This window comes from Diabrotica undecimpunctata, chromosome 11 (assembly GCF_040954645.1).
Source record: "Diabrotica undecimpunctata isolate CICGRU chromosome 11, icDiaUnde3, whole genome shotgun sequence".
Classification (NCBI taxonomy): Eukaryota; Metazoa; Arthropoda; class Insecta; order Coleoptera; family Chrysomelidae; genus Diabrotica; species Diabrotica undecimpunctata.
In genome coordinates, this window is record NC_092813.1 from 33,724,090 (window position 1) to 33,741,294 (window position 17,205).

General features: G+C 36.7%; 1 protein-coding gene across 1 annotated transcript; it reads left to right on the forward strand.

Annotated features, from left to right (window-relative positions):
* The first annotated feature begins 15,192 nt into the window (after positions 1-15,192).
* LOC140452875 (uncharacterized) lies at positions 15,193-15,564 on the forward strand. The gene has a single exon (XM_072547209.1). The coding sequence runs from the start codon at positions 15,193-15,195 to the stop codon at positions 15,562-15,564; it is 372 nt and encodes a 123-aa protein (XP_072403310.1).
* The last annotated feature ends 1,641 nt before the right edge of the window (positions 15,565-17,205 follow it).

A 17,205-nucleotide genomic window follows, 5' to 3' on the forward strand; every position in this document is an offset into this window, starting at 1 on the left:
CTATTTTTAAGATTTATTTCTTCGCATCTTCAGTTTGATTTTAATAAAATGGCAGTTACACCATATCCGTCTGCCCGATATGAACTAAAGCAGATCTCTGCATTTTGGAGGGCTATGGGAGAGTGCTATAAAATCAGTAAAAACTCATTTGTAGCGTGACTGATAGTTTCTGCCCTTCAGGGACGATTTTTAAAAAATAATTATTTAATTTACAAATGCGAGAGAACTTTATTGCGTTCTTAAACGTTATTAAAATCAGACTTCGCTGTACAAAGTTTCAAATCAGACTGAATAATAATTAATTAAAATGAAATACATTACACATTGAAAAATAAAACAATAATTCGCAAGTTGCACTTTTATATTCAGGTCGATCATAGTTCAGGTTGACGCATCGGATTTTTGGTATTGGCTTATGGGGTCAACGACTATAACTCCTCCACCCTTAGTTTCTGGAATTTTTCATGGAATTGAAAAATGACCTAGGTTGGGCTTGTGGTAGGTTTTCTTCAGGATCATCTTCGATATGAACATTCTCCATGGGATTATCATCTTTTCTTTGTGAATTCGTTCTTCTTATACATTTAATACCAAAATATGCAAAAATTATTATAATCAAAAATATTATTGATAGGTTCCAAAAGTTAAAAGGACTAGTAGCTTTTGAGTTTTTAAGTATCAATGTTTTAATTTCTTCTTGTTTCTTCTTAACTAAATGAATCTGGTCCAATTGGACATCTTCGATATGAACTTTAGGAATCTCTTCTTGATGAGGATGAGGAATAACTATATTCGGAAGTATTAGTGGCTAACTTTCAGAAATGAGGCGATTATTGCTAAATGTTTGGTCTTCTGTGCTAAACTGGCATTGAAAGGGAACTGTGATGAGATAATTTCCAGCAATTAATTGAAGGTCTGTGTTGGTACAGTTCATTTGGATTTTGGTTTTGGTTACCAAAATAGTGATGTAGTGGGACTCATCTACTTGTTGGATTATATTTTTTGAAATGTAAACTTCTATTCTTTGGCATCTCGTAGGATTAGATTTCAGTTTAAGGAGTTGGAATAGAGAGTCTTCTTCATTTTTACTTTTCAAATGATTCTCGGGACAGAAGAATTTTGACTTCAGATTGGAGCATGGTACAGATGTGTATTGGTAAAAATTTTCATTCATTATCAGATAGGTGTTAGGGGGTACTATAGTAGTTCGATTTACAGTAGGAATCGAGTATAAATGATAGTAGGAGTATTCGTCGGGATAAGCTATTGGAACATGGACAATGAAAACAATTGTCAAGTTAGAGTAGTACACTTCTGTTTCTAAGATATTATAATATTTATTTATGTCTGATGTAATATTCGGATAAATTAGTTCGTTTCTTGAATGATATTTCATAATTTGAGTTAATATTGACTTCAGTTCATTAATCTTTAATATACTATTATTTAAAATACCTAGTCTCGCAAATGTTATAGAGTTTTCTATTTCTGTTAGCAACTGTAATATAATATTTATACTTATACTTAATTGATCTAAAATATTTCTAGTTATAAGAAAATCTTCAAAATTAAAAATAATTTATTAAGATTTGAATGAATAGATTCTAAACCAGAGAAAATTACTTCTTGGTTACTCTTTATGAGAGAAATAGTAATATTAAAATTCTCTACAATCTCAATCGATAATGAAATTTGTTTATTTAGTTTATTTACAATTTTATTTTGGTTACTTTTTAGTTCTTCTAGTGCGTTATCATAATGTTTTACGTCTTCTGTATCTAAGTTTCCTGTAATACATTTAATAATTGAGCCTAGTCCGTCTATAAGACCTCTTTTTGCTCTGTGGTCAGGTAAGAGCGTTGATTGAATCAATTAACGGTAAGAGTGATTGGAGTTTTTGTTCAGCTAGTTGTAGCTGGAAGAAAAGGACACGGTCAAAATTTTCTAATTCGAAATAATAAGGACTACTAAGGCCGTCTTTGATTGCAGCTGTTACATTTTGATAGGAAAGCCTTAGGGTATTAATTTCTTTTTGAATTGGTTCTAAATTGACATAGTGAATAAATGAATGAGTACTGGATTTAATTTTTGCAGTACCTAATTTATAAGGGAGTGTACCGGGATTGTCTTTAAGATTTGTAAAGGTGATTTCTTTAGTCTCGGCTTGTTGAAGGGCCAGGACCATCATCGTTGTCATTAGGAACCTGAAAGAGTTTTTTCCGGTTAGTTTTTGGTCGTCTTAAGTTTTGTTTATGTAAATGTCTTTTTTGAGTAGCAACTTTAATTTTTGATTCTTTAACAACTATATCTTTCATAAATTTAGGGTTAAGTTTATTTCGTACAAGTGTAGTGTTTTTCCTGTAAACATCACTGTCTTCTTCGTATGTGAGTGGTGCGTGCCGATCCTTATTGTGATATTCAATACTTTTTTCTTTTTGTTCGATCAATTTTTTATTAAATTCTTTATAGATCTCTTTGGTCATATCTCTATGTTTTTGCATATAATTATTAATCAGTTTTTGGTCTAGGTTCATATCAAACATTTCTTTAGTGTTAATGTGGCCATTTATAATATCTATAGGCTTTTGTTGAGTTAAGGAATGTATTGAGTTATTATATCCTAAAATAGCATAAGGCATTTGATTTAAGATATCAATTTTTCCATCTGATTTACTTCTAATTATTCGTAGGTGTTCTATTAGAGTAGAATGAAATCTCTCTATAGATCCTTTAGATTGGGTACTATTTGTAGTAACATAATGAGTTTTTACTTTATGTATGTCGAAGAATTCTTGTACAACAGAGTTTTTTAATTCTGTGCCTCGGTCCATAGTTACGAGATCAGGAATTCCATGATGTGTCATGAAGGTTAGAAAAGCTCTTACAATTTCAGTACTTGTCAAAGCTGAAAGTGGGTATGCTTGACCGTATTTAGAAAATGTGTCTATTATAGTAAGAAACTTTTGGCCTTGACTTTGAAAAGTGTCTGCAAATATTATTTCGAACGGTTTTGTAGCTGTGGGTGTAATCATTAATTTTTGATTTGGCGGATTACGATCATATTTATTTACTTGGCAAATGTTACAATTATTTATAAAATCTGTTACATCTTGTTTTATTCCTGGCCAATAGTAGGTACGTTTGATTCTAGTTTCTGTTTCTAAAATACCTCGGTGATTGGTTTTTCCTTCATGAAATAACCTTAATATTGTTCTGAAGCTATTTTCTTGTGGCATTTTAAATTAATTACTATTTAAATGGGAATAAGCCACAATTAAAGGTTAAAATACGTTTATTGACGTTTCAATTTCCACTTCGGAAATCGAGAACGATTTCCGAAGTGGAAATTGAAACGTCAATAACGTATTTTAACCTTTAATTGTGGCTTATTCCCATTTAAATAGTAATTGAAATAACCTTATTTTTTCATGCTGTTCATCTTTGTCTACTAAATCTTTTAAGATGCTGATACATTTTATTAACTTGTAGGCAGAATTTTTAAATGTGTTTTTTAACGTTTCTAATATTTCTGGTATAAAGGTGTCTTCTTTGAGGTACACAGCATATTTGTATTTTGGGTCAATGTAATTTTTAAATATGTTAATAGTTTCTTGTACAATATTATTTTTTGAAATTTGGATATAAAGTCTTTTCCTGTTGAGAAATATTTTTTCAATTTTTAGTTTAACAGCTGAGTGTAAAACAAAATCAATTACAATTTGGTGATCAAAAACATTAAGATGTTTATCAGAAATGAGCATAAGCATTCCTAGTATTGCATCTTCTATACTAGTATGTACAGTTTCTCCATCATCATTGTTATCTTCAATGTCGTTATCTTGGTCATTTCCTTGTTCTAGGTTTTCTTCGTCGATATTTACAGCCATCGAAATGTTATTTTGTTCTTCCATGTATTTTAAAAATTCATTACAATGAATCTCTATTCTAGATAGGGAGTCTGCATTTGCATTGCAACTTCCTTTCTTGTATTCGATTATGTAATCAAATTCTTCTAATTTTAAACGCCATCTCACTAATCGTGAATTTGGTTATTTTAGAGACATAAGCTACTGTAAAGGTTTATAGTCTGTCATAATTTTAAATTGTCTTCCAAATAGATAAGGTCTAAAATATTTAGTTGCCCATACTATCGCAAGAAGTTCTTTTTCTAAGTTTTGTTCGGACTCGTTTAATGTTCTCGAGGCATAAGCTACTGGTTTGTCTTGACCATTTACCAGTTGAGATAATACGGCTCCTACTGCTACATTACTTGCATCAGTAGTTAATATAAAATCTTTATTAAAATCTGGATACTGAAGTATAGGTTCATTAATTAATAGATTTTTGCAATCTTCGAAACATTTTACAAATTCTGGAGTGTGTTCTATCTTAGCATCCTTTTTTAAACATTTCGTTAATGGTTTAGTTAGTCTAGCAAAATCTTTTATAAATCTCCTGTAATATCCTAACAATCCTAAAAATCCTTTTATCTCGCGTGCTGTTTTAGGAATTGGATATTTGACAATTGCATTAATTTTATCTGGGTTTGGTTTTACACCTTCTGTAGTTACAATATGACCAAGATAGGCTACTTCTATTCTTAGAAATTCACACTTATCTAATTGTATTTTAAAATTATTGGCTTGTAAACGTTTAAAAACTTTTTCTAAATTTACAATATGCTCTTGTAGTGAGGTAGAAAAAATAATTATATCGTCTAAGTAAACAAGACAGATGTCATCTTGAAGACCTCGCAGAATATCGTCCATAACTCTCTGAAAAGTTGCAGGAGCATTCTTGAGTCCAAATCGCATACGAACATATTCATAATGTCCATTCTCAACATTGAAAGCTGTCTTGGGAATATCGTCTGGGTTCATCTCAATCTGATGAAAACCACTAGCTAGATCAAGTGTACTAAAATAGTTGTATCGATAATATTTGGTAATGGGTATTTGTCTGGAATTATTTTCTCGTTCAGTTTCCTATAATCTACGACAATTCTCCATTTCTTTTTACCTGAAGCATCTGCTTTTTTGGGTACTACCCAGATAGGCGAGGACCAAGGTGAGTTGCTTGGTCTAATAATTCCTTGTTCTAACATTTTGTTTATTTGACTATTTACTTCTGGTTTATAAACAAAGGGATATCTATACGATTTACTATAAATAGGTAGTTCATCCTTAGTTTTTATAAAATGCTTAACTCTATTTGTAAATGTAAGAGGTTTATCCTCGCTATGAAAAAGATTAGAATATTATTACAAATTTTAAGAATATTTTGTTTTTCTTCAGAGTTCATATGAGATGTACGAATTAAATTTTCAATAATAAATTTTTGGATTTCGTCAGCAGGCACTATGTCTGCATGGAATAAGTCATGACAATTTTCGTCAAAAGGAACAGTATCAATTAGAGCTAAGGTGACAAAAATTTCATCTTGGGTTCGGTTATAGATTTCGACTAGAACAAAACCGTCTATTGCGTTCGAGAGACATGCTGGGATTTCACATTTTTGAATAGTTTGGTCAGGGATAAATATACATCCTGATTTTTAGAAACTGGAATTTTGGCTACACTACAAGATAATGGGTCCAATTTTTGTTTGAAGATTATTTTTAGGTCAGATTTATAGTATGTTATAGGTATACTAGAACATGGAGTAGTTAAATGGGAATTTACGAAATCTAACTTAGCATTAAGATATTTTATATTATCTAGTCCTAAAAGACCATCGAAACTTCTATGAAAATCAAAAAGATGAAACTTAATCTTACCTTCCTGATTAAATTCTGAAAAAATGGGGATTTCTGCACAAAAGTCCTTCTTTGTACTTTGAAATACTGCGGAAACAACAAAGTTCAAAGTTCAAAATTTTGACTTTTTTGATAGTATTTAATATTATCTTCTTCTTTAATGGATTGTATAGCTTGCTCGATAGATTGTGGTCTCATTGCCCGAATTATGGGTCCTAAAGGTTCTCTTAAACCTGCTAAAAATGTTTTTAATGCTTGTTTGTTAAATAAATCTCGTTTTTACATACGTTCCTGACCAAGATGGTGTAAATCTATATAGTTACAAATAGAATTTAATAAATCTAGCACCTTTTCATGAAATTGATAAGGTGATTCGTTTGGCTTTTGTTTAAGATTAACTAGATCCTGATTTAGACAATTTTCGTCTCTTTGATCAGCAAAATTTAAAATTAGTGTATTTTTTATACCATCCCAATCGGTATTGTCATCAAATGCCATAGTGTGTGGACTAGTGCGCATTTCGATGCGCATCGCCCCGCCTCGAATTTTCCCATTGGCTCTTGACCTGGAAATCCCTATTTATCGCTCGAACGGCACATATAAATATTGGCGATTTTCAAGTCAATCCCGTCATTCCAACCCCGAAATACTGTAGCAAATGCTGCACTAACGGCCACTCCATCTCAGAATGCCGACATAGAACTTTCGTCTGCCCAAATTGCGGACAAAATCACAAATCTAGCGAATATCCTTCACAAACCAACCCTAAATGTCCTAACTGCGGTGGCGAACACCCCGCATATTCCAACAAATGCCCGAAAAGGCAGGAAAAACCATCAGACTCCCGTCAAACCCAACCTCTGACGATCGAAAGATCAACTCCACCTTTCGACCTAACCACCGATTTAAAAAATACCATTAAACTTAGTACCCTTGTCCTTCTCAATATCCTTCCCGAAAGGAGAGATCTCATCACTTCAATCACAAGCTCTGTGATTGAAAAGATATTCGGCCACACAATCGTATTGTCTGGCCACAATAACACCGTAGATATCTCCTTCCATCCTAACTTCTAAATCCGCTGTTAATGGATTTCACAATCGGTGCAGTTAATTGCCAAGGGATCTCTAAAAAGAGACCCCTAATCAAACATATCCTGCAAAATCACAACATCCAAATCCTCGCCCTAACTGACACACTTTGTCAAAACACTCCGACTTTTGCAGGATATACTACAATCTATCGAAGCCGCTGTCAGGTTTCCCGTGGGAATGGTATCCTTATCAAACACGGACTACCACACTCCCCCCACGTATTTCCACAAAACGTCCCTCCACCCAACGTGGACTTCCTGGCAATCGATCTGCATCTCCCTAACAACCAAACCCTTACGATAATCTCTTACTACAGACATCCAGCAAACCCGCTTTCTTTAGAACTTTTAGAGTATTTCTCTACTCTAAATAAAGCAATTCTCATGGGCGACCTGAACTGTAGACACACTCAATTCGGTGATCACTCTACAAATCCGGAAGGCATCAGACTAACTGATATACTTCTAGACCTTCCAATCATAAGAATCACAAATACAAACTTCACGTTTTTGAACGCAAATGGGGCATCTATAGTGGACCACATCATTGTTACAGGTAGCGTGATGCACAGGTTCGACGATAGATGTCACATAGGCGATACAATAACGTCCGACCATCTCCCGATATTAGTTAATTCTGATATCATGTCCCCTCAAATCCCACCTCCTCCCAGACAAATAAGAGATTATCGTCACGCAAACTGGCCACGATTCCAAAACTTCATAAATAATAACATTCCTGAGTTAGGTGAATTAAATTCAACCGAAATTATCGATCAGAGTGTTATCCAAATTGAAAACCTCATAATCGAGGCAATCAATCACTCAATTCCAATGAAAACCATTCTACCATTCTCACCGGCACTTCCACAATACATCATTGCCAAAATACATCAAAAAAGACGGCTTTTACGTCAATACAAAATCAACAGAGACCCCCTCGTCAAAACAGAATATAATCGCATCTCTGCTCGAATTAAGAGAGAAATATCTATCCTACAGGCTCGCCAGTGGGAAGATGCTACCTCGAAATTGGATTACAGAGATGGGAGTAAATTCTGGAATAAATTTAAAGTCCTAACAAAACAAAAACTATCTCAACCCTCTCATCTGTTGATTAACAACCAAATTATTAGTTCTCCCGAACTAAAAGCTGAGGCATTCAAAAACTCACTCAACGAAAATTTTCGCACCCCAGACAAACCAAACTTTGATCGCTTATTTAAACTTGAAACTGAATTCGCAGTAAGAAATACTCTCTTGCATCAAACTCCAAACCACGTCCCAATTATGAACCCTATTACTGACAGAGAAACGGAGAGTTATTGCCAAATAGGCAAAAATAACTCTCCCGGACCTGACAATATCAGTAGAAGGTGTCTAAAGCAACTTCCAGAGAGTATAATCCCACTTCTCACAAAAATCATTAATGCATGTCTCAAATACTACTATTTTCCTACTCCTTGGAAAATAGCAGACACAATCATGATACCTAAAAAAGGTAAAGCCCTTACTAACGTGGAATCATATCGACCTATCTCCTTAATAAATTCATTAGGGAAAGTTCTTGAGCTAATCCTAAAAGAGAGGCTCAGCGACTTTCTCGACAGTCACAATATCATCCCAAAATTTCAATACGGATTCCAACCTAATAGATCCACAAAAAATGCATTAGTAGATTTCACCTCTAAAGTCACTCAGACGTTAAACAGTAACGGTATCGCCATAGCCACTTTTCTTGATGTACAGAAAGCCTTCGATCAAGTCTGGCACGACGGACTAATTCGGAGGCTTATGGACATCGGGCTACCCCTACAATTCATTAAAATCATACACTCTTACTTATCGAATAGAACAGTGAAAGTGAGAATAAGCGATAAAGTTTCCACCCCATTCACTCCCCTAGCGGGAGTACCTCAAGGCTCAGTTCTCGCACCCCTGTTGTACATCACATACAACAGTTCTATCCCTATCCCAAACCTACCGCACACGCAAATGTACCTCTATGCAGACGATACAGCCCTCCTTACAACAGCGAGCAGATTTGCCCCTGAGACAACTTTTAGAAGAGCACAAACTCTTTTAAACGGTGTCGAGGAATGGTGTAATAAGTGGAGAGTCACACTAAACGCGGCGAAAACACAAACTATCGTGTTTCGCTGCCCACATTCATCATCTGGTATTATGCGCAATCGCGCCGACCAAACGCCCCTGTTTTTGATGGGAGAAAGACTCGTTTTTAGCCCGACAGCTACCTACTTGGGTGTTTTATTTACTAAAACACTCAACTGGGAACCTGATCTAAAGGCAACTTTAGATAGGGTCAGAAACCGAGCCCGTCTCCTAGTCCCATTATCAGCGACGTTTGGCAAAACCAACAATAAAACTCTCACACACACTTATAAAACATTCATTCGACCCGTTATTGAGTATAAGTCTAGCTTATATTGCCTTCTTAAGGGTTATCAAAGGAACAAACTGTCTGCTGCGGAGCGTAGAATCTTGCGTAGAACGTGCAGAAAACGTTGGCACTTCCCCTCCCGTGAAATCCACCGCACAGCAAATACCACTCCCGTCATCGAGAGAATAAAATCTCTCAACAGGAACTTCACCCTCAAAACAATCAACGGCCCCCTTTCTATCACACAAAATACCCTAAAAAGTTCCTGTTCCTTCCTAGGTCACATATCCACCCGAATACCTAAAATCAAATATCCTCACCCACCATCAATTCTACTGCAGACATGCGTAGACGACGAACTTCCTGATGAATATGTCGACATCCTCGAGGCCACTCCACTAGCCTACAGAACCCCATAAATATCACATCCTATTCCCTACCCCGGACAGGGGGAGATTGGTTTTTTGCGGTTTCCCAATCTCACTACTCAATGATACCTGTCCGTCCCTGAGAAAATAGCCGCAACTATTTTCTCAACTGAATCGACAATTGCTGGAACCGTCTATCGAACTCCGACGAGGCCTGGCCGTTAGCGTAAGCGACCGAAAACAGAATTTTAGTGCAATACACTAGTTCTGAAGTCGGTTGCAAACGCATAAACGGCTGCAGGAACAATGGTCACTAGAGAACACGGTTTTAGTTTCTGTCGATTCAGACTCGCACACATACACACTAAATCACATTCACACATACACACACACACAAATCAAACAGTGAAAGGGGCACTCTTTCTGCTACCGAAATATCCTCATCACCGAGACCCCCGGCCGTCTGCAGCCTCCGTTACTTTATACGGAGTCTGTGGGCGGCCGGAGATAATCTAAGTGATTCGACGGAATCTGTAACATCGAAATGGCAGCGGCCGTCACTGTTTGATTTACACACACATTCACACTGAGCGAAATGCGACAAGTCAACTCTCGAAAGCCGAGGCGCCTCCACTCGCGAGCACACTCGATCACAAAATTTCAGTGCAATACACTGGTTTTGGGGCCGAGTTAAGCTCGAGACTGCACAGGACCAATGGTCACTAGAGACAGGGCTTGTCGTATCTAGCTCAAAAACCAACACATTCACTGGAAAGAACATCGATTCCAGTCAAACCCTCTCGCCCCTGGCTGGCTGGCTGCTGAAAAGTGACGAAGAAAGAAGAACGAAAAATCGCCGGTGATTTTTCGGGCTGTTTTAGCTGTGTGTACGCCATTATTTAAACAACAACATTCAAACTCAAGCCTGAAGAGGGTCAACCGACCCTAAACGGGCACTTCAATCATTCTCTCCCTCATAATAAAGAATCCTTACCCTATCCTCCTGAGAATGAACAATGTATGATGATGAAGTCAGCCAGGTCAGTCCCTCACGGGCTCTCCGAGAGGTTAGTGCTCTTGGGGCGCTGCTTCCTGCTGTTCAAATTATACTCTGTGGCTGAGATATTATTCAACTACAATCTGATGTTTTATTTCGACCTATATTTTTGTCATGTAAGAAATATCTTGTCTTTTTCAAGACAAGCCTTCAGAAGACCACGACCTGATGCTTTATTTCGACTTGGTGTACCTTTGTCATCTAAAAAATATCTTGTCTTTTTCAAGACAATTCATCAGAAGATAAATATTTACCAGTCCATACCCAGTAAATGGACTTGGGTAGAGGAGCTCTCGACTGCGATATTCGAAGCCCTCTACAGAGCACCCGGAGATAACAGAAGGTGGTTAGACCCTTATTTGTTCCCCCGAGTTGACATGCCGCTAATCGCAATTATTTCTTTAGCTCTTCCTTCTAGTTTATTTAATATACTGTTCAATAATAAACAATTTTGAAAGCTATTAGGATTAGTTGTATCAAAATAATATTGTAAGATTGATTCGGTAGCATTTATAAATCTATAAAGTTTATTGATATTACCATCAAAACGAGGAATAATGGCTAAATTTGCGATATCTAACTTAGGTACAATAGTAGTAGCATTTGATGTACTTGGTGAAGTCATTTTATTTTTATTTAATACTTTTCTTTCTTAATTATATTCTTATCTATCAAAAATAATAAGTAAATAATACGTACTCTTGACTATTATTTTCACAAAAGGATTTAATAGGTAAAGAGGAGTCTGAATATGAATAAAAATTATTAGCTTACCACATTTATGTACATCTGCTTGATGTCCCTGGAAATTCTGGATGTCCTGATGGAGCCCTAAATCACTGACAGTTCGAAAAGTTTATGAAAAACGGAAACCGGTTCTTTTTTCGTCAGAGTTAAAACTCACGAATATCCGCAATGGAATTCTACGAAAAATCCACTAAGACTGCGCCACTGATAGTTTCTGTCCTTCAGGGACGATTTTTAACAAATAATTATTTAATTTACAAATGCGAGAGAACTTTATTGCGTTCTTAAAAGTTACAATATTAAAATCAGACTTCGCTGTACAAAGTTTCAAATCAGACTGAATAATAATTAATTAAAATGAAATGCATTACACATTGAAAAATAAAACAATAATTCGCAAGTTGCACTTTTATATTCAGGTCGATCATAGTTTAGCTGCTGACGCATCGGATTTAGGGTATTGGCTTATGGGGTCAACGACTATAACTCGTGTCATAAACGATGCCAATCCTTAATCCTATGAGGAATTGTATACTCTTTTAATACAGATTGAAGGTGTGTTAAACTCTCGACCCTTGCTTCCTATGAGCAACGATCCCAATGATATGGAGGTACTGACTCCGGGCCATTTTCTCATTGGTCATCCGCTTAATATGGTTCCCGCTATAGACTACGAGGATTCGCCGATCAACCGGCTCACCTGATATGAGCTATTGCAGCGCATGTTACAGCATTTTTGATTCCGGTGGAAAAATGAATACTTGCATACTCTGCAGCAACGAGCCAAGTGGAGATATAGCAAAGACACTGCCAGCTTACAAGGACAAATGGTGCTCCTGAAGGATGATGGTCTTCCGCCCTACCAATGGTCCCGTGGACGCGTAAGTGCTCTCCATCCTGGCAAAGACGGACTTGTGCGCGTTGTGAGTGTCTCTACCCCAAATGGAACTGTTAAACGTAGCGTTACTAAACTGTGTCCGTTACCTGATGAACAATAAATATTCCTTCCTTGTTTACTGTAAATGAAACAACTAATTCTAAGGTTTTGATTTTTTTTTGTATGTAGCATGTTCGTCTATATAAATATTGTATATTTCATTGTAATTCTGCAAACAACAGCCTAAGCGAACCATTTTTAAATAATTAGTCACTCCCTTTCTTTATTGAAGTGTATCCCTAGATAACTTCAAGAGCGGCGGTATGTGCGATCCTAATTTGTAGAAAACATTCTTCGTTATCAATATTAATTTCCCTGCACTCAATATTCTCTTCCTTCGTTGGAAGATACTATTTATTATTTCATAAAACCTTTTTTTAACCTTGAGTGGGCTCCCCTTCGTTTAAAAACATGTTTTTTATTTTCACGCGGTAAAGAGTAGTTTTGGAACGAAAATATGGCGCGGCGCGACCCCAGTTAGCTAAAAGATACCCAGCCAGCCACTCCAGCCGATAAAAAATACATTTTATGTTAGCTTAGTGCTATTGGGTGCTAATACAAGTTGTTTTCGCAACTAAATAAAGAAATTTCAAATCGTCATTTTTAATGTGAATTTCCTACAGCCGATCCAATCGTCAAAAAAGATAGGACATCACAGAAAGTGCTCAAACACCCGTTGGCTTTTTACAGTCCTCCAACAAAAAAGGGTGACAGGAGCAAACACATACAATATTACTTTAATAAATTCTTAATTACAAAAATGAAACGAATTGATCAAATAATGATAATCGAATGAATGTTATAAAATATAAAAATGGGTTTATTGTCCGGAATTGTTGGAGATGCTGAATTTGCAATTGCTTGCATTACACTGTAGTTCAACGTTCAACGGTTGTTAGTATGGGAGCTTATGGTTACATTTCTTCTCCCTTCTCTGGATGTAACTTCGTCCTCGAAGTTTTTAATGTTTTGACTAGTAGTTCTTCCAAAATTTGGATTTGTGCCGTGTCTAGCTTGGGTCCGAAAAGGATTTTGGAAATACGTTTTCCTTTCTTCAGTAGGAATATTGTTAGTATTACTGACACAAATAAGATGATTATCAGTGAAGTGATGCTGAATCCAGTAGAAAGTTGTGGTAAATTAGCAGTCATCTCGATAGGTTGGATTTGTCCATCCGTGTCTGGGATTCTCAGTTTTTCGATTTTTATTTCGTGGTTTGCTATAAGTTACATGGGTATGATATCTGGTACGTGGATTTCTTGATTTGACTTTTTGTTAAATTTGATGCCATCTATGGTAATGGATTCATTTGTGGTAAGGATGCTGCTGGATTTGATCGTTTGTTCCCTAATATTTATTGGTTCTACTATTCCCAATAATATCGAATTGTTGGATTCTTGAAAGAAATTTTTTTGGCTATACTTTTAGTGCCCGTGTGGAGTGTCTGTCTCCCATCGGACGCGTCCCCAGGTGGTGGATAGGGGAACGCACTAACCGGTCCCAGGATCGGCGGGTAGGTGGGAAATAAAATACCACCCGCGAACCAAAACAGACTAAGGTATGGTAACCCTAACAGAAGAGTCTCTGGTCCTGCAAGTCTGGGGGTTGGGCGTAGGGCTAACAACCCTACCCTGAAAAAAAAGAATTGTTACGAAAGCTGGAAAAACAAAAACCGGACGGACCTTATGTAGACAATCTCGCAAACGAAAAAAGGATATTCGATTTGGATCATGGAACGTGAGAACATTGTACTCTGCAGGAGCGATGGGATGTCTCTTATACACTCTTAACAAATATAATATGGACATAACAGCTATACAGGAGATGCGATGGAAAGGGACCGGTACTCTCCAGAAGAATCTGAATACCATATATTATAGCTGCCATTAAACTCAACATATCTTTGGGGTAGGCTTTGTAGTTAGCAAAAGAGTTAATAACCTAATAATAGGTTTTGACGCTATAGATCATAGAATATGTGTTCTAAGAATACGTGGAACATTCTTTAACTACATTCTTATAAACGTGCATGCCCCCACTGAGGATAAAACAGACACAGAAAAGGAAGAATTCTATGAGAAACTAGAACAAACATATAGACAGTGTCCCAATAATGACGCTAAGTTGATTATCGGACACATGCCAAGGTAGGACAAGAGGAGATACACAAAGAATGTAATGATAATGGGACGAGACTTGTAAATCTCGCAGCATCTCTGAACATGACGATCAGTATAACATACATTCAACATAAACGTATACATCAAGTGACGTAGACATCGTCAGATCATCAGACCCAAAATCAGATAGACCACGTACTGATTGATTTAAGACATGGATCAGATATACTAGACTGCAGAAATTATAGAGGTACAAATATTGACTCCGATCACTATCTCATAGCTGGACGCATCAGAGCACGTATATCAAAGGCCAGGAACGATAAAACTAAACCAAAAATAATCAAATATAATGTTGATAAATTAAAGTGTACTGAAGTCGAAAGAAACTTCCAAATATGCTTAGATCTTAAAATATCAGAACATCCCAGAAGTGAAGTATATCCCACTGAACTTAACACAAATTGGGAGTTTATGAAAACCACGCTTAAAGAGACCGCAGAGGAAGTGTTGGCTGAAGTAACAAAGGGACAGCGAAACAACTGGTTTGATGAGGAATGCCAACGAGTAACGAAAGAGAAAAACGACGCGTATCTGAAAATGATCAACAGAAGGACTAGGAGCAACGTTGAAGAATATCGAGTAGAGAGATGAGAGGAAAAACAAAAACACAAACACAAAAAGCGGCAACAAATCAATAAAGAGTTCGAAGAAATGGAAAACCTTAATAGAGAACACGAATGCAGAAAATTTTACAAACAGGTAAACACAAAAAGAAAAGTTTTCAAGCCACAAGCGAACCAAGTCAAGGCCCTTAACGGCATTCTTTTAAACGAGAGAGTGGAAGTACTAGAAAGATGGCAGGAATATTTTAGTACGCTACTTAATGGAGAAAGTAGAGCTGAAGGTAGATATGATATAGAAATAGAACAGGAGGATACTGAACTACCAACTTTGGAAGAAATAAACAAAGCAATTCAGTCTCTAGCCAGAAACAAGTTACCCGGAGCAGACAACCTACCCGCAGAAATATTTAAATGTGGCGGTCAAACATTTGTAACCCTTCTTCACAAACTACTAATATAGGTATGGCAATAACTCGCATTACCAGAAGATTGGAATACTGGAATTATATGCCCTATACACAAAAAAGGAAACGTTCTTGAATGTTCCAACTTTAGAGGGATTTCCCTTCTTAATACAGCATATAAAATTGTGTCCCTGATACTTAACGAACGACTGGCACGGTATACTGACAATATAATAGGATCCTACCAAAGAGGCTGCTTGAAAAATAAATCTACCATTGACCACATATCATCCATCAGACAAATATTAGAAAAAACGACGGAGTACGACATAGACTGCCATTACATCTTCGTAGATTTTAAGGCAGCGTACGATACTATTGACAGGTCCCAATTATATTCGGCGATGATCGAATTAGGAATACCAAAAGGATTGGTAGAATTAATTAAAATGACAATGATGAAAGTCGAATGTAAAGTGCGCGTACAAGGGGATGTTTCAAAACCATTTAAAACCAACAGAGGACTGCGCCAGGGAGATGCGCTATCATGCACGCTGTTCAACCTAGCGTTAGAAAAAGTTATGAGAGATTCGGGAATAAACTTAAAAGGTACGATATATACCCGTAGTATACAAATAATGGCATACGCTGATGATATCGTCATAATTGGAAGAATCCAAAATAAAGCAGTGGAGACTTTCACACGTATCAAAAATGCCGCAGAAAACATCGGACTTCTGATTAATATCCAGAAAACTATATATATATGCCAGCCATATCAAGAATTCAACAAAATAACTTAGAGGTGCAACACTAAACGATAGAAATGATAGAAGAATTCTGCTACTTAGGATCACTGGTAGACTACAAAAATAACACATCCAACGAGATAAAAAAAAGAATATGCGTGGCTAACCGCTGTTATTTTGGCCTGGGCCCTCAACTAAGAGAGAGAAGTAAGTAAGTCAATAGCAACAAAGTGCAAACTTTATAAAACAATAATACGCCCAGTGCTCACATACGGATCGGAAACATGGGCAATGACGACCCGAGATGAAGAGTTACTGCGAGTCTTTGAAAGAAAAGTATTGAGGACCATATATGGCGGAGTAGACGAACAGGGTCTGTGGAGAAGGCGATATAACTTTGAACTCTATAGACTTTTTGGTGATGCAGATATTGTGAAGACCATCAAAATAAACCGCCTAAGGTGGGTGGGCCACGTTATGCGGATGGATGAGAGTGATCCCACTAAAATAACTATGCTAAACAGGCCGGTCGGAAGAAGAAGAAGGGGGCGACCTAAACTCAGATATCTGGACGATGTACAGGAAGATCTGAGGGAGATTGGAGTGAGGGTCTGGAGAAGACAGACACTCGATAGGAAAGGATGGAAGAATGTTTTGAAGCAGGCCAAGGCTCACGAAGGGCTGTAGCGCCAACTGATGATGATACTTTTAGTGCAATTCTTAACATTTGGTATCGTACATTGGGACCTTACTGGTTTCGTGCATATGATGTTCTCAGCTTGTCTCGTGCAGATCTCGAACCATTTATTATTGGTATGATAATGTGCTGGTGGAAGAATCATAATATGGTCTACATTTGGGATAGGATAAATTTTAAATGTGTTGTGGGATTGTTCGTATAGGATGGGGATTTTGATTATTATGAGCATAATTGGTTGTGTGACACAA